Here is an 18,776-nt window from a genome sequence, read left to right as displayed (position 1 = left end):
ACGTCTTTTGTGGTACTACCACTGCAAATCAGTGAAGATTGAAGATCACCAGACGTTGAGAGTAAACCTTGACACAGACAAGGGTCTATAGCTTTCTGGTGACCTCCTATGACTTCCTAAGCTCACACAGACTCTTTGAAGGAGTTTGCTGTGCATTTTAGACACTCAATCGTAAAGTCTGACAACACTACTAGACTGTGTTGAGGTATTTTTGAAGGCTTTGAAATTGGGGCATACAATTGAGTGATCAGGTTTTACAGGCATATGAAATTGGCTTTGGTTCAAGATTGGTTGTTTGTAAGCATTTGACCATGGCTGCATGGGCAGCCTGCCAATCTTTTGAAAAAAGGAGGACATGTTTAATGAAGCAACAAAGACTGTGGCTGGCGAGGAAATTAAGGCACCATGCTTTTCATAACCTACATACTAACATAAATCACAAGAGCATGTCAAATGTAACTCAAAAGGGCAAAATGCTTGTGTTTCTACTCAGTTGCCTATAGTCAGAGTTCCAGAACTCTCTGGAACCTATTCCTTAACCTAATCACTGTCACCATGGCGATCCTAACTGGACTAGGTCAACCTGGCAGTATGTCTTGATTTACAGATTAAAAACAAACCTCTCAAGTCAAAATTTGATGACAACTCAACAGAATCTAGAGTGCTGATTCTGCTTTTTGGTATTGTATCGATTTCTGCAATACACCCTGTTTTCATCCTTTCACATACCAATAATGCCGAAGTTAACACAGACAATCTGTCAGTGAATTATATAAGGTTTTTATGAATAATGGCAGTACAATTTGGTGTTTAGATCAGGGCTGTTTAATGTCACTCCTGGAGGGCCAAAACACTTTCATCCTCTCCTTCTAATAAGGGACTAATTCAGACCTACACTCTTAGAAAAAAAAGGGTTCTTCGGCTGTCTCTGTAGGGCAGGGCTGCCCAACCCTCTTCCTGAAGATCTACAGTCCCGTGGGTTTTCAGTCCAACCCTAATTTAACACACCTGATTCTACTAATTATCTGCTCAACAAGACCTTAACTAGCTGAATCGGATATGCAAAATTAGGGTTGGATTGAAAATCTACAGGACAGTAGATCTCCAGGAAGAGGGTTTGGCAGCCCTGCTGTAGGGGAACATCTTTGGTCCCAGGTAATGGGGACAGCCGAAGAACCCTTTTAGGTTCTAGATAGCACCTTTTTTCTAAGAGTTTAGGACACCAGGTGATTGCAACTAACCACCAGGTAGAAAAAAAAACTCCAGAACCAGAATTGAACATTCCTGGTTAAGGTAGTGACCTCAAGTATCCGAAGCTTCATCAGAAAGATCACACTTACAGGTTCCAAACATCTTGTGCAGACCTGAGGTAAAGAGGGAGCAGATATCGCACAACACCTTTACTGTAATTTGGTTTGTATTCACGATGGCTGTGTGGAATAGAAAGGAAGAGGTGGATTACCTGCATGTGCAGGCTGTATTGCCATGCTCCTATACAGACGGTATACCTGGTTTTCTTTCTCAAGCTTGCTTTATTGAATTTGACGTCCCATATACAGTACACACACTACTCTGTCACACTGTCCGGGCAATTTATTTTTGCCAGGTCATTCAAATGGGAAAGTCTATGTCCATATATCATAAATACTCTGTAAAAATGTATGGGGTTTATTTTCATTTCCTATTAATTTTTCCATTAGCTGCTCCTTGTTCCATGAGTGTCACATTCCTCTCACACCAACATGATGTCAAGATTAGCCAGAGTTGAGGGAATGTCAATTATTTCACCATAGGTCCAGTTAGTACCTACAGCAGGCATCAATACAGTTGTTCCTCAATGATTTATTCAAACCAGGATGCTTTTCAGGAAGTCTATTATATTTTACTGACAAAATTATGGGTTTTCATTTGCATGAAAAAATTGTACTTATTGCAGTTAGCATTTAGGCCAATTTGACTGAAATCCATTAAACTCTCTACTATAAACTGGTTAAACAAATAAGGACTGCGATCCCAAGATTTTCCTATCCACTCAATGTGAGAGACTCACTGGAAGACCTAAGTTAAAGACTGCTGGTAATTCTGTACACATACCATGTTTCTCCTGGGACATGGCATGGAGGCAGAGCAGGGTTTCCCAAACTCGGTCCTGGGGCCCACCCTGGGTGCACATTTTGGTTTTTGCACTAGCACAACACAGCTGATTCAAATAATCAAAGTTTGATGATGAGTTGGTGATTTGAATCAGATGTGTAGTGCTAGGATCAAGTTTGGCAAACCCTGGGGAAGAGAATGGATGGAGCCTCCAAAAAGTAAAGACATTTCCATAGGATTCCATGGCATACATCCAGGGTATTTCCTGGCTGTGACACATTCTTTATTAATTCCACAATACATTCAGAGGTTTGGTGGTCAATGGTTAGACTTTGCTGTTTTTTTTCTCCGTTATTGTAACTAAAGTATAGAATAGTGCCTCATGTACACAGTACTCACAGTCTTCTAGAGAAACATAATATGCAATTGTAACCGTTTGACATGCCAACCGTATGTGTAACTACAGTTGAAGTCGGAAGTTTACATACACCTTAGCCAAATACATTTAAACTCAGTTTTTTACAATTCCTAACATTTAATCCATCCTTGTAAAACTTCCCTGTCTTAGAATCAACACTTTATTTTAAGAATGCGAAATGTCAGAATAATAGTAGAGAGAATGACTTACTTCAGCTTTTATTTCTTTCATCACATTCCCAGTGGGTCAGAAGTTGACATACACTCAATTAGTATTTGGTAGCATTGCCTTTAAAATGTTTAACTTGGGTCAAACGTTTTGGGTAGCCTTCCACAAGCTTCCCACAATAAGTTGGGTGAATTTTGGCCCACCTCCTGACAGAGCTGGTGTAACTGAGTCTTTTTCAGTTCTGCCCCCAATTTTCTATAGGATTGAGGTCAGGGCTTTGTGATGGCCACTCCATTACCGTGACTTTGTTGTCCTTAAGCCATTTTGCCTCAACTTTGGAAGAATGCTTGGGGTCATTGTCCATTTGGAAGACCCATTTGTTACCAAGCTTTAACTTCCTGACTGATAACTTGAGATGTTGCTTCAATATATTCACATAATTTCCCCTCATAATCCATCTATTTTGTGAAGTGCACCAGTCCCTCAAGCAGCAAAGCACCCCTACAACATGATGCTGCCACCCCCGTGCTTCACGGTTGGGATGGTGTTCTTCGGCTTGCAAGCCTCCCCCTTTTTCTTCCAAACATAACGATGGTCATTATGGCAAAACAGTTCTATTTTTGTTTCATCAGACCAGAGGACATTTCTCCAAAAAGGACGATCTTTGTCCCCGTGTGCAGTTTCAAACCGTAGTCTGAATTTTCTATGGCGGTATTGGAGTGGTGTCTTCTTACTTGCTGAGCGGCTTTTCAGGTTATGTTGATATAGGACCCGTTTTACTGTGGATATATATACTTTTGTTCCTGTTTCCTCCAGCATCTTCACAAGGTCCTTTGCTGTTGTTCTGAGGTTGATTTGTACTTTTCGCACCAAAATACGTTAATCTCTAGGAGACAGAATGCGTCTCCTTCTTGAGCGGTATGACGGCTGCGTGGTCCCATGGTGTTTATACTTGCATACTATTGTTTGTACAGATGAACGTGGTACCTTCAGGCATTTGGAAATTGCTCTCAAGGAAGAACCAGACTTCCGGGGGTCTACAATTTTTTTTCTGAGGTCTTGGCTGATTTATTTTGATTTTCCCATGATGTCAAGCAAAGAGGCACTGAGTTTGAAGGTAGGCCTTGAAATACATCCACAGGTACACCTCCAATTGACTCAAATGATGTCAATAAGCCTATCAGAAGCTTCTAATGCCATGACATAATTTTCTGTAATTTTCCAAGCTGTTTAAAGATACAGTCAACTTAGTGTATGTAAACTTCTGACTCCCTGGAATTGTGATACAGTGAATTATTAGTGAAATAATCTGTCTGTAAACAATTGTTGGAAAAATTACTTGTGTCATGCACAAAGCAGATGTCCTAATCGACTTGCCAAAACTATAGTTTGTTAACAAGAAATTTGTGGAGTGGTTGAAAAACGGGTTTTAATGAATCCAACCTAAGTGTATGTCAACTTCCGACTTCAACTGTATTTATGGTATAAAAACCTTTTGATTAAGTCCCTAACCACTGATTTAATCACTGTAACTACCTCTCCTTTGCCATTTACAGTTTAAGTTTTCCACTGACGATGCCAGTGTCTTGGTGATCTCTTTGACCTCACTCTGCTGGTAGAGCTTTGCCAGTTGTTGCCGTGTTGTGTACCTTGGCAGTTCCATGGCACTTGTGCCGTGTAGTGTACATTGGCAGTGCCAGAACCTTCCTTCCTAGAAATCACCAGGACAGCTGGAGATGAATGCTAATGCTGCAGTGTCAGGGACTTTCAAAATAGGACCATTAATGCTTAACATGCATTCTTCTCTCTTTTTATTCTTAAAGGCTTTCTGCTTATTTATTGTTATTTTTTATTTTGTTTTATTGAAACAACCTGGGGATGTCGGGAGGTAGAGGGCCAGCCAAAGCATGTGTTCTACGATGACAAATAGCTCTTTAGGCAGACCTAAACACTCCAAAAAAATATTGGTAAATATACATGTCCCAAACTCCAAACGAAATGGATAGTTTTTATAGCCGTTTTCTCCCCTGAATAATCTGCTCCGTCTTTTGAAAAATCTCATTCTATTGTTAATCTTTTGGGTTAATCTATATGGAAGGATGAACCACACAATCTTAATTATTCAGGGGTACTATTTTTCAAGTAATCTAAACAAGAAAATACAAAAATAAATGGCAATGTTTTAACAATTCTATAGAAACAGAAGAGAATTCATAAAGTACAGTATATACAGTACCTCTGGAGAGTATTCAGACCACTTGACTTTTTCCACATTTTGTTACGTTACAGCCATATTCTGAAATGGATCAGATAAATAAAACTTCTCAGCAATCTACCCCATAATGACAAAGCGAAAACAGGGTTTTAGAAATGTATGCAGGGCTATCGACGTTAAGGCTAATCTGAAGATGGTGCTGGCTAAAGCTAAAACTGGCGAGTGTAGAGATTATAGAGATATTGTTATCCACGTCGGCACCAACAATGTTAGGATGAAACAGTCAGAGGTCACCAAGCGCAATATAGCTTCAGCCTGTAAATCAACTAGAAAGATGTCAGCATCGAGTAATTGTCTCTGGCCCCCTCCCAGTTAGGGGGAGTGATGAGCTCTACAGCAGAGTCTCACAACTCAATCGCTGGTTGAAAACTGTTTTCTGCCCCTCTAAAAAGATAGAATTTGTAGATAATTGGCCCTCTTTCTGGGACACACCCGCAAACAGGACCAAGCCTGGCCTGTGACGGACTCTAGCTGGAGGGGTGCTCTCATCTTATCTACCAACATTGACAGGGCTTTATCTTCTCTAGCTCCACAATGAAATAGGGTGCAGGCCAGGCAGCAGGCTGTTAGCCAGCCTGCCAGCTTAGTGGAGTCTCTCACTAGAATAAAGACCTCCTCTATTCCTACCATTATTGAAAGAGATCGTGATATATCACATCTCAAAATAGGGCTACTTAATGTTAGATCCCTCACTTCCAAGGCAGTTATAGTCAATGGACTAATCACTGATCATAATCTTGATGTGATTGGCCTGACTGAAACATGGCTTAAGCCTGATGAATTTACTGTGTTAAATGAGGCCTCGCCTCCTGGTTACACTAGTGACCATATCCCCCGTGCATCCCGCAAAGGCGGAGGTTTTGCTAACATTTACGATAGCAAATTTCAATTTACAAAAAAAAAACTGACGTTTTGTCTTTTTGAGCTTCTAGTCATGAAATCTATGCAGCCTATTCAATCACTTTTTATAGCTACTGTTTAAAGGCCTCCTGGGCCATATACAGCGTTCCTCACTGAGTTCCCTGAATTCCTATCGGACCTTGTAGTCATAGCAGATAATATTCACATTTTTGGTGATTTTAATATTCAAATGGGAAAGTCCACAGACCTAATCCAAAAGGCTTTCGGAGCCATCATCGACTCAATGGGTTTTGTCCAACATGTCTCTGGACCTACTCACTGTCACAGTCATACTCTGGACCTAGTTTTTTCCCATGAAGTAAATGTTGTGGATCTTAATGTTTTTCCTCATAATCCTGGACTATTGGACAACCATTTTATTACGTTTGCAATCGCAATCGCAACAAATAATCTGCTCAGACCCCAACCAAGGAGCATCAAAAGTCGTGCTATAAATTATCAGACAACCCAAAGATTCTTTGATGCCCTTCCAGACTCCCTCTGCCTACCCAAGGACGTCAGAGGACATAAATCAGTTAACCACCTAACTGAGGAACTCAATTTAACCTTGCACAATACCCTAGATGCAGTTGCACCCCTAAAAACATTTGTCATTTGTCATAAGAAACTAGCTCCCTGGTATACACTGCCTTCCTGAAGACAAACAATGTATACAAAATGCTTCAGTCTGGTTTTAGACCCCATCATAGCACTGAGACTGTACTTGTGAAGGTGGTAAATGTCCTTTTAATGGCGTCAGACCGAGGCTCTGCATCTGTCCTCGTGCTCCTAGACCTTAGTGCTGCTTTTGATACCATCGATCACCACATTCTCTTGGAGAGATTGGAAACCCAAATTGGTCTACACGGGCAAGTTCTGGCCTGGTTTAGATCTTATCTGTCGGAATGATATCAGTTTGTCTCTGTGAATGGTTTGTCCTCTGACAAATCAACTGTAAATTTCGGTGTTCCTCAAGGTTCCGTTTTAGGACCACTATTGTTTTCACTATATATTTTACCTCTTGGGGATGTTATTCGAAAACATAATGTTAACTTTCACTGCTATGCGGATGACACACAGCTGTACATTTCAATTAAACATGGTGAAGCACCAAAATTGCCCTTGCTAGAAGAATGTGTTTCAGACATAAGGAAGTGGATGGCTGCAAACTTTCTACCTTTAAACTCGGACAAAACAGAGATGCTTGTTCTAGGTCCCAAGAAACAAAGAGATCTTCTGTTGAATCTGACAATTAATCTTAATGGTTGTACAGTCGTCTCAAATAAAACTGTGAAGGACCTCGGCATTACTCTGGACCCTGATCTCTCTTTTGAAGAACATATCAAGACCATTTCAAGGACAGCTTTTTTCCATCTACGTAACATTGCAAAAATCAGGAACTTTCTGTCCAAAAATGATGCAGAAAAATTAATCCATGCTTTTGTCACTTCCAGGTTAGACTACTGCAATGCTCTACTTTCCGGCTACCCGGATAAAGCACTAAATAAACTTCAGTTAGTGCTAAATACGGCTGCTAGAATCCTGACTAGAACCAAAAAATTTGATCATATTACTCCAGTGCTAGCCTCTCTACACTGGCTTCCTGTCAAAGCAAGGGCTGATTTCAAGGTTTTACTGCTAACCTACAAAGCATTACATGGGCTTGCTCCTATCTATCTCTCTGATTTGGTCCTGCCGTACATACCTACACGTACGCTACGGTCACAAGACGCAGGCCTCCTAATTGTCCCTAGAATTTTTAAGCAAACAGCTGGAGGCAGGGCTTTCTCCTATAGAGCTCCATTTTTATGGAACGGTCTGCCTACCCATGTCAGAGACGCAAACTCGGTCTCAACCTTTAAGTCTCTACTGAAGACTCATCTCTTCAGTGGGTCATATGATTGAGTGTAGTCTGGCCCAGGAGTGGGAGGGTGAACGGAAAGGCTCTGGAGCAACGAACCACCCTTGCTGTCTCTGCCTGACAATTAATCTTGATGGTTGTACAGTCGTCTCAAATAAAACTGTGAAGGACCTCGACGTTACTCTGGACCCTGATCTCTCTTTTGATAAACATATCAAGACTGTTTCAAGAACAGCTTTTTTCCATCTATGTAACATTGCAAAAATCAGAAACTTTCTGTCCAAAAATGATGCAGAAAAATGAATCCATGCTTTTGTTTCTTCTAGGTTCTTCTAGGTTAGACTACTGCAATGCTCTACTTTCCGGCAACCCAAATAAAGCATAAACTTCAGTTAGTGCTAAATATGGCTGCTAGAATCCTGACTAGAACCAAAAAATGTGATCATATTATTCCAGTGCTAGCCTCCCTACACTGGCTTCCTGTTAATGCAAGGGCTGATTTCAAGGTTTTACTGCTAACCTACAAAGCTTGCTCCTACCTATCTTTCCAATTTGGTCCTGCTGTACATACCTATATGTACGCTACAGTCACAAGATGCAGGCCTCCTAATTGTCCCTCGAATTTCTAAGCAAACAGCTGGGGGCAGGGCTTTCTTCTATAGAGACCTATGGCATGGTCTGCCTACCCATGTGAGAGACGCAGACTCAGTCTCAACCTTTAAGTCTTTACTGAAGACTCATCTCTGCAGTAGGTCATATCAATCAAATTTATTTTATATAGCCCTTCGTACATCAGCTGATATCTCAAAGTGCTGTACAGAAACCCAGCCTAAAACCCCAAACAGCAAGCAATGCAGGTGAAGAAGCACGGTGGCTAGGAAAAACTCCCTAGAAAGGCCAAAACCTAGGAAGAAACCTAGAGAGGAACCAGGCTATGTGGGGTGGCCAGTCCTCTTCTGGCTGTGCCGGGTGGAGATTATAACAAAACATGGTCAAGATGTTCAAATGTTCATAAATGACCAGCATGGTCGAATAATAATAAGGCAGAATAGTTGAAACTGGAGCAGCAGCACAGTCAGGTGGACTGGGGACAGCAAGGAGTCATCATGTCAGGTATTCCTGGGGCATGGTCCTAGGGCTCAGGTCCTCCGAGAGAGAGAGAGAATTAGAGAGAGCATATGTGGGATGGCCAGTCCTCTTCTGGCTGTGCCGGGTGGAGATTATAACAGAACATGGCCAAGATGTTCAAATGTTCATAAATGATCAGCATGGTCGAATAATAATAAGGCAGAACAGTTGAAACTGGAGCAGCAGCACAGCCAGGTGGACTGGGGACAGCAAGGAGTCATCATGTCAGGTAGTCCTGGGGCATGGTCCTAGGGCTCAGGTCCTCCGAGAGAGAGAAAGAGAGAAGGAGAGAATTAGAGAATGCACACTTAGATTCACACAGGACACCGAATAGGACAGGAGAAGTACTCCAGATATAACAAACTGACCCTAGCCCCCCGACACATAAACTACTGCAGCATAAATACTGGAGGCTGAGACAGGAGGGGTCAGGAGACACTGTGGCCCACTCCGAGGACACCCCCGGACAGGGCCAAACAGGAAGGATATAACCCCACCCACTTTGCCAAAGCACAGCCCCCACACCACTAGAGGGATATCTTCAACCACCAACTTACACGCTGTATATGGCCCAGGAGGCCTGTAAACAGTAGCTATAAAAAGTGATTGAGTAGGCTGCATAGATTTCATACTAGAAGCTCAAAAGACGAAAACGTCATTTTTTTTTTTGTAAATTGAAATTTGCTATTGTAAATGTTAGCAACACCTCCGCCTTTGCGGGATGCACGGGGGATATGGTCACTAGTGTAGCCAGGAGGTGAGGCCTCATTTAACACAGTAAATTCATCAGGCTTAAGCCATGTTTCAGTCAGGCCAATCACATCAAGATTATGATCAGTGATTAGTTCATTGACTATAATTGCCTTTGAAGTAAGGGATCTAACATTAAGTAGCCCTATTTTGAGATGTGAGGTATCATGATCTCTTTCAATAATGACAGGAATGGAGGTGGTCTTTATCCTAGTGAGATTGCTAAGGCGAACACCGCCATGTTTAGTTTTGCCCAACCTAGGTCGAGGCACAGACACGGTCTCACATATGATTGAGTGTAGTCTGGCCCAGGAGTGTGAAGGTGAACGGAAAGACTCTGGAGCAACGAACCGCCCTTGCTGTCTCTGCCTGGCCGGTTCCCCTCTCTCCACTGGGATTCTCTACCTCTAACCCTATTACAGGGGCTGAGTCACTGGCTTACTGGTGCTCTTCCATGCCGTCCCTAGGAGGGGTGCGTCACTTGAGTGGGTTGAGTCACTGACGTGATCTTACTGTCTGGGTTGGCGCCCCCCCTTGGGTCGTGCCATGGTGGAGATCTTTGTGGGCTATACTAGGCCTTGTCTCAGGATGGTAAGTTGGTGGTTGAAGATATCCCTCTAGTGGTGTGGGGGCTGTGCTTTGGCAAAGTGGGTGGGGTTATATCCTGCCTGTTTGGCCCTGTCCGGGGGTATCATCGGATGGGGCCACAGTGTCTACTGACCCCTCCTGTCTCAGCCTCCAGTATTTATGCTGCAGTATGTGTCGGGGGGCTAGGGTCAGTCTGTTATATCTGGAGTACTTCTCCTGTCTTTTACAGTGTCCTGTGTGAATTTAAGTATTTTCTCTCTCTCTCTTGACCTTTCTAGGGAGTTTTTCCTAGCCACCGTGCTTCTGCACCTGCATTGCTTTCTGTTTGGGGTTTTAGGCTGGGTTTCTGTACAGCACTTTGAGATATCAGCTGATGTAAGAAGGGCTATATAAATACATTTGATTTGATTTATAAAAATATAAAAAACAAAAATACCTTATTTACATAAGTATTCAGACCCTATGAGATTGGACATAATTTCGAAAGGCACACACCTGTCTATATAAGGTCCCACAGTTGACAGTGCACAGACAGTGTCAGACAAAAAAACAAGCCATGAGATCAAAGGAATTGTCCATAGAGCTCTGAGACAGGTTTCTGTCGAGCCACAGATCTGTGGAAGGGTACCAAAACATTTCTGCAGCATTGAAGATCCCCCAAGAACACATTGGCCTCTATCATTCTTAAATGGAAGAAGTTTGGAACCACCAAGACTCTTCCTAGAGCTGGCCGCCCTGCCAAACTGAGCAATCCGGGAAGAAGGGCCTTGGTCAGGGAGGTGACCAACAACCCAGTGGTAACTCTGGCAGAGCTCTAAAGTTCCACTGTGGAGATGGGAAAACCTTCCAGAAGGACAACCGTCTCTGCAGCACTCCACCAATCAGGCTTTCATGGTACAGTGGCCAGGCGGAAGCCACTCCTCAGTAAAAGGCATATGACAAACCATTTTGAGTTTGCTAAAAGGCACCTAAAGACTCTCAGACCATGAGAAGCAAGATTCTCTGGTCTGATGAAACCAAGATTGAACTTTTTGGCCTGAATGCCAAGCGTCACGTCCTTGAATGTCCTTAAGTGTCCCAGCCAGAGCCCGGACATGAACCTGATAAAACATCGCTCCCTATCCAACCTGACAGAGCTTGAGAGTATCTGCCGAGAAGAATGGGTGAAACTCCCCGAATACAGGTGTGTCAAGTTTGTAGGGACATACCCAACAAGACTCGATGCTGTAATCGCTGCAAAGGTGCTTCAACAAAATACTGAGTTAAGGGTCTGAATAGTTATGTAAATGTAATATTTATATAAATTGTATAAATTAGCACATATTTCTAAAAACCTGTTTTTGCATTTTCATTATTGGGTATTGTGTGTAGATTGATGGGGGGGAAAAACGATTTAATACATTTTAGAATAAGGCTGTAACGCAACAAAAAAGTCAAGGGATCTGAATACTTTCCAATGGCACTGTATATATATTTAAATGATTACTGGAAAATCTTGTGTTTGTGTTTTTTACAGGACCGAGTTTACATAATGAGTGTATTGAGAAAGCCAAATTGCCTATCAAATTGTTTTCTGGCCCCTGGGAAGGAACATCTCTGTGGGAGAAAAAGAAAGAGGGAGAAGAAGAAGAGGAAGAAGAGGGAGGAGAAGAAGAAGAAGACAGGAGGGCTTGTGAGTGCGTCAGATATCCTGAGAGAGTTGGCCCAGTTAAATTTCCCTGACACAGATGTCAAACGGTCTTGTTTGCAAAGCCTAGTGTTTAAGTGTGGATCTGCTAGGCTTCTCTTCTCCTATCTGGCTGCTCTGCTCTGCTCTACTGGGATAGAATCACTGATGAAGGTATCTACTGTCTGGGTCTGGGGCACTGTTACAGCTGATGAAGGTATGTAATGTCTGGGGCACTGTTACAGCTGAAGAAGGTATGTAATGTCTGGGTTTGGGACACTGTTACAGCTGATGAAGGTATCTACTGTCTGGGTCTGGGGCACTGTTACAGCTGATGAAGGTCTGTACTGTCTGGGTCTGGGACACTGTTACAGCTGATGAAGGTCTGTACTGTCTGGGTCTGGGGCACTGTTACAGCTGATGAAGGTCTGTACTGTCTGGGTCTGGGGCACTGTTACAGCTGATGAAGGTCTGTACTGTCTGGGTCTGGGGCACTGTTACAGCTGATGAAGGTCTGTAATGTCTCGGTCTGGGGCACTGTTACAGCTGATGAAGGTCTGTACTGTCTGGGTCTGGGGCACTGTTACAGCTGATGAAGGTCTGTACTGTCTGGGTCTGGGGCACTGTTACAGCTGATGAAGGTCTGTAATGTCTCGGTCTGGGGCACTGTTACAGCTGATGAAGGTCTGTACTGTCTGGGTTTGGGACACTGTTACAGCTGATGAAGGTCTGTAATGTCTGGGTCTGGGACACTGTTACAGCTGATGAAGGTCTGTACTGTCTGGGTCTGGGGCATTGTTACAGCTGATGAAGGTATGTAATGTCTGGGGCACTGTTACAGCTGATGAAGGTATCTACTGTCTTGGTCTGGGGCACTGTTACAGCTGATGAAGGTCTGTACTGTCTGGGTCTGGGGCACTGTTACAGCTGATGAAGGTCTGTAATGTCTGGGTCTGGGGCACTGTTACAGCTGATGAAGGTCTGTAATGTCTGGGTCTGGGGAACTGTTACAGCTGATGAAGGTCTGTAATGTCTGGGTCTGGGGCACTGTTACAGCTGATGAAGGTCTGTAATGTCTGGGTCTGGGGCACTGTTACAGCTGATGAAGGTCTGTAATGTCTCGGTCTGGGGCACTGTTACAGCTGATGAAGGTATGTAATGTCTGGGTCTGGGGCACTGTTACAGCTGATGAAGGTATGTAATGTCTGGGTTTGGGGCACTGTTACAGCTGATGAAGGTCTGTAATGTCTGGGTTTGGGGCACTGTTACAGCTGATGAAGGTCTGTAATGTCTGGGTCTGGGGCACTGTTACAGCTGATGAAGGTCTGTAATGTCTGGGTTTGGGGCACTGTTACAGCTGATGAAGATCTGTACTGTCTGGGTCTGGGGCACTGTTACAGCTGATGAAGGTCTGTACTGTCTGGGTCTGGGGCACTGTTACAGCTGATGAAGGTCTGTACTGTCTGGGTCTGGGGCACTGTTACAGCTGATGAAGGTCTGTACTGTCTGGGTCTGGGGCACTGTTACAGCTGATGAAGGTCTGTAATGTCTGGGGCACTGTTACAGCTGATGAAGGTCTGTAATGTCTGGGTCTGGGGCACTGTTACAACTGATGAAGGTCTGTACTGTCTGAGTCTGGGGCACTGTTACAACTGATGAAGGTATGTAATGTCTGGGACTGGGGCACTGTTACAGGTGATGAAGGTCTGTAATGTCTGGGTCTGGGGCACTGTTACAGCTGATGAAGGTCTGTAATGTCTGGGGCACTGTTACAGCTGATGAAGGTCTGTAATGTCTGGGTCTGGGGCACTGTTACAGCTGCTTTTTCATGCTGCCTTTTTATTTATTGAATATAAATGAGATTATGTGATAACTGTATGCAATAAGAAAGTTACTAGTATTTATTGATGTTTTTAGATATGAGAGAATGAATTAATGGCTACTTGTTCAACAGACAATTTTTTTTGTCAAATTGAATTAATATTATATTGATTACAAATGGTAGTGTCTAAAGTACAGTTTGAGCAATACTCATAATGTATGTTACAAAATGTAATGATTACATTATGTCTGTGTAATTTATGTATTAATTAATATGGTTGAAATATGGTTATATTGTCTCTATATTAGGGTCTACCTACAGTACTGGTATATATATTGTTTGCCACACACACTACAGACAATACGTTAGGAATTGAAACAATTGTATTCTCTTTGTCTCCTGTGTAAACTTGATTCTGACTTCTAATCATTAACTTGCTTATTAATTCTTAATTGATAAAAACGTTGATATAGTCCAGCTAACACTTTGCACAGAAATTAGAAAAAAGAAAAAATTACGAGGCAGTTAGCCAGGGGGTTGCTTTAGAGAAGCTTTCCCCCAACCATTTTTGCCCTTTTGACTCTTTTTAAAAACATACGTTATTTAACATTCTTGCCCTCAATGCCTCTGCCCTCCACAGAAGCCTGCTAGAATCCTGTGTTGCCAGAGCCCGACCCAGAGACAAGAGAAGAGGGTTGAGATGCGTCCTGTTTGTGCTCAGCTCCTCTTCGCTGCCATCTTGTGGTTAATGCCTTACACTGGAGCTGCTGCTGTGCGGAGCCTATCCAAATCCAACCGGACTAACCATCTCCACCTAACTAGACCTGGTTTCGAGTCAGACCCTGACTCTGACTGGAGTAATCTGAATCTTACCAGCATCAGCGTGCCTCGTATCCGAAGGAGGCGAGCCATCTCCTCCAGAGAAATTAATTCCTTGTTGGATTATCACAACCTTGTCCGCTCCCAGGTCTTCCCTCAGGCTGCCAATATGGAGATCATGGTGAGGCCCCTGCATCTGCTGAACCAGGACAGGAAAACAAGGGACTGCTCCTCTGTCACATTCTATGGCTGGGCTTACTAACACTTAATCAAATCTGAAACATAACTGTGTTATTCTTGCTCTACACACAGTTAGATTTGACACTTTAGAATTATATTTTTTAAATAATTGTTTTTTATGTATATTTATTGAATAAGTCAAATCTCACATAAGTAAGTACAGACAAAATCAAACATAATGTGAAAAAGAGTCGCTAGAATAAAATATATTTGAGAAGTGTTGAACAGCTGCTCTCTCACTCTCCATGCTTTAGGTGTGGGATGAGCAACTGGCTAAATCAGCAGATTCCTGGGCTTCCCGCTGCATATGGGATCATGGACCCTCACAGACCATGAGATATATGGGCCAAAACCTGTCCATCAACTCTGGCAGGTACTGTAGAACTAGCCCTGTTCTTTCAATGTTTACAACTGTTTTATAGCTGTTTCTTATGTGATTGTTGGAGATCTGGTGTGTTTTTGTTCAACAAAGACTGTTATAGGAACACTGTCTAATGCTACAGTATATCTAGTCAAATATGAAGTAGGGTGGTATTTTAAGAAACATGAAATGCTGAAAGGTCTTTTCCTTCTCCTAGTTACTGGTCAATCATTGAGCTGGTGAGGTCCTGGCAAGATGAGAAAAACTCCTTCTCCTATCCCAACACATGCAGTGGACCAGTTTGTTCCCACTATACACAGGTGTGTGGCATATATATTGCACTAAATAAGAATGTACAGATGTAGGATTTTAATTTGAGACAGTTTGCTACAGCAGGAAAATGATCCTGCAGCTACATGAAATGTGAATTATTATGTGTATTATAATTCATGTACATTTTTGTAGGGGTTGATACATTTTTCATTAGGGCAAATCAAGTATTACATTTCAAAGTGTAAATTACAAACGTTAGAAGCCTGTTTAAAACTCAAATACTCAACAAAAGTGTTCCAATTAAGATCCTACATTTTTTTGTGGTATGTACTATATATGGTCTTCTATTTACAGAAGATCTGTGCTTTGCTGGTATAGTTTATATTTGTATTAGTAAGAAATTGGGTGACTGTGTGTGAGAACTGTCTGTGATTGATCATGTTGACCATGAAAACTACACATTACATCAACACATTTCAGATGGTCTGGGCCAATACCAATAAGATGGGATGTGCCATCAACAAATGCTCAAACATGAATGTGTACGGGAGCTCTTGGAGGACAGCAGTGTTCCTGGTTTGCAACTACTCTATCAAGTAAGTACACACTTCTCTGTTCATGGCAAGAGCAAGCGATCTTGTTATAATGAACACTTTACAGTATACGCAAATAGACATATACAGTACATACCCAATATAGATTAATAACCTCTACAGGAAAGGTGGGTTCCCATGCAGGACGGTTGAGCTAACGTACGCTAATGTGATTAGCATGAGGTTGTAGGTAACAAGAAAATTTGCCAGGGCATAGACAAATCTGATATTGGCAGAAAGCTTAAATTCTTGTTAATCTAACTACACTGTCCAATTTACAGTAGCTATCACAGTGAAAGAATACCATGCTATTGTTTGAGGAGAGTGCACAGTTATGATCTTGAACATGTATTAATAAACCAATTAGGGCAGTCTTGATACAACATTTTGTACAGAAATCCAATGATTCATTGGATCGGTCTAAAATTTTGCACATACACTGCTGCCATCTAGTGGCCAAAATGTAAAACACAAAAATGAAACATGTTTTTTTCTTTTTATTATCTTTTACCAAATCTAATGTGTTCTATTGTCTTACATTCATTTAATACACTCCTTTTTCTATTGTATAAGCTTGACTCATCAGAGCCTTATATTTAATTGAATATCCTTTATAATGACAGGAAACAAACAAGCAAACAAGATCAGAAGTTAACCATGTTTTATTTCTCTTCCAGAGGGAACTGGGTTGGAGAGGCTCCCTATAAGAGTGGCAAACCGTGCTCTGCCTGTCCATCAAAATATGGAGGTTCATGTAACAGAAAGCAGTGTTCCTTCAGTGGTTCAAAAGCCAAAGCCAAGAAAAGAAAAAGGTATTAGAAAGACATCAGTCATACTTTCCCTGTTATAATGGAAGACTTTTTAGAGTTCATTGTTTCTGGTCAATTATTCTGTTCCATTCATCTCAGCAACAAACAACTGCAAGAGAGGGTGTGTGAAAGAAAGGTGAAGGATTTCTAAACATAAAAAACTAATCAAAGCACAAGACCTGCTTTTTTCAGCGATTCAATTCTAGTACCACTATTTTTGTGTTTATCATAAACTAATGTTTGATCCATCCACTGGATGTTAGGGAAATAATGTTTTTCCCCCTCGGTCATGATGTTGTGAACTCTATGTAAACTCTTGGGTTGTAAAGCTCCATTTTCTCGCCATGACACAGAAAGAACCCAGCTACCAAAAACCAGACAGTACTTCTGTTGTATTCATTTGATTATGGCCTTTTTTGAAAATGTTAAGAAGATGAGTGCAATGTACACTATATATACAAAAGTATGTGGACACCCCTTCAAAACAGTGGATTCTCTATTTCAGCCACACATATTGCTGACAGGTGTATAAAATCAAGAACACAGTCATGCAATCTCTCATTGACTTTCAATGTGGCACCGTCATAGGATGCCACCTTTCCAACAAGTCAGGTCTTGAAATGTATGCCCTGATAGATCTTTCCCGGTCAACTGTAAGTGCTGTTATTGTGAAGTGAAAACGTCTAAGAGCATCAACAGTGAAGTTGTAAGCCACACAAGCTCACAGAATGGGATCATCGAGTGCTGAAGTGCGTATCGAGTTTAAATCGTAAAAGTTGTCTGTCCTCGATTGCAACACTCACTACCAAGTTCCAAACTGCCTCTGGAAGCAACGTCAGAACAAGAACGGTTCGTCTGGAGCTTCATGAAATGGGTTTTGGCCGATTAGCCGCTTACAAGCCTAAGATCACCAATGGCAATGCCAAGCGTCAGCTGGAGGGGTGTAAAGCTTGCCGCCATTGGACTCTGGAGCAGTGGAAACGCGTTCTCCAGAGTGATGAATCGCGATGCCAGGAGAACGCTACCTGCCCCCAATGCATAGTGTCAACTGTAAAGTTTGGTAGAGGGGTAATAATGGTCTGGGACTGTTTGTCATGGTTCGGGATAGGCCTCTTAGTTCCAGTCTAGAGAAATCTTAACGCTACAGCATACAATGACATTCTAGACAATTCTGTGCTTCCAACTTTGTGGCAACAGTTTGGGGAAGGCCCTTTCCTGTTTCAGCATGACAATGCACCCGTGCACATAGCTAGGTCCATACAGAAATAGTATGTTGAGATTGGTGTGGAAGAACTTGAATTGACTGCACATAGCCCTGTCCTTAACCCCATCGAACACCTTTGGGATGAATTGGAACACCGACTACGAGCCAGGCCTAATTGCCCAACATCAGTGCTCGACCTCACTAATGCTCTTGTGGCTGAACGGAAGCAAGTCCTTGCATCAATGTTCCAACATCTAGTGGAAAGCCTTCCTAGTTGAGTGGAGGCAGTTATAGCAGCAAAGGGGGGACCAACTCCATATTAATGCCCACGATTTTGGAATGAGATCTTTGACGAGAAGGTGTCCACATATTTTTGGTCATGTAGTGTATTTGTATGCTTATGCCAACGTGTTTGATAAATCCACAAATTGTTTGCACTGCTTTTAGCTAAAAATAAGCACTTTTATAGTTACTGTTTTTTATTATTATTATTTTATAACACTTGTTTACTGTAGATTTAGAGACATTGATCATGTTGGTTACTTGTTCTCTTGTAGACCAATTTTTTAAAATGTTTTATAACATTGTAATACACTTATTACAGCTCATGATTGGCCTGAATGTGAAATAACTGTCAATAATTATTTGAATAAAAAAGAAAGGAGTTTAACTCAGTAGTGGGTGTTTAAACCTTACAGTTCCAGGTTGCTTTTTCACTTATCTGTATTAAAAGGAGATTTTCTTCCTATTTCTTCCTTGCCAATCCCATCTTAATATTAATGTACACCTAAACACAGCATGTCAGCA

The 18,776-nt window shown here is 42.0% G+C and overlaps 1 protein-coding gene across 6 annotated transcripts; it reads left to right on the top strand.

Moving 5' to 3' along the window:
• The first annotated feature begins 1,281 nt into the window (after window positions 1-1,281).
• On the top strand, window positions 1,282-18,637 carry LOC110532636 (peptidase inhibitor R3HDML). 6 transcript variants are annotated; one of them, XM_090185191.1, is made up of 7 exons: window positions 1,282-1,369; window positions 11,699-11,854; window positions 14,311-14,670; window positions 14,984-15,102; window positions 15,308-15,410; window positions 15,844-15,959; window positions 16,634-18,637. In XM_090185191.1, exons 2-7 carry the CDS (start codon window positions 11,714-11,716, stop codon window positions 16,773-16,775), a joined length of 981 nt encoding a protein of 326 aa, XP_090041317.1. In that variant the 5' UTR covers window positions 1,282-1,369; window positions 11,699-11,713; the 3' UTR covers window positions 16,776-18,637. The 6 variants fall into 6 exon arrangements, with proteins under 6 accessions (XP_090041317.1, XP_090041319.1, XP_090041320.1 ...); XM_090185193.1 differs by lacking the exon at window positions 1,282-1,369 and having other exon boundaries at window positions 11,852-12,022; XM_090185194.1 differs by lacking the exons at window positions 1,282-1,369; window positions 11,699-11,854 and adding an exon at window positions 11,931-12,065.
• The last annotated feature ends 139 nt before the right edge of the window (window positions 18,638-18,776 follow it).

Source organism: Oncorhynchus mykiss, chromosome 9, assembly GCF_057628025.1.
Source record: "Oncorhynchus mykiss isolate SJ-2025 chromosome 9, ASM5762802v1, whole genome shotgun sequence".
In the NCBI taxonomy this organism is placed as follows: Eukaryota; Metazoa; Chordata; class Actinopteri; order Salmoniformes; family Salmonidae; genus Oncorhynchus; species Oncorhynchus mykiss.
Note: the sequence above shows the minus strand (reverse complement) of the source record. Positions and strands in the feature narration are given on the sequence as shown.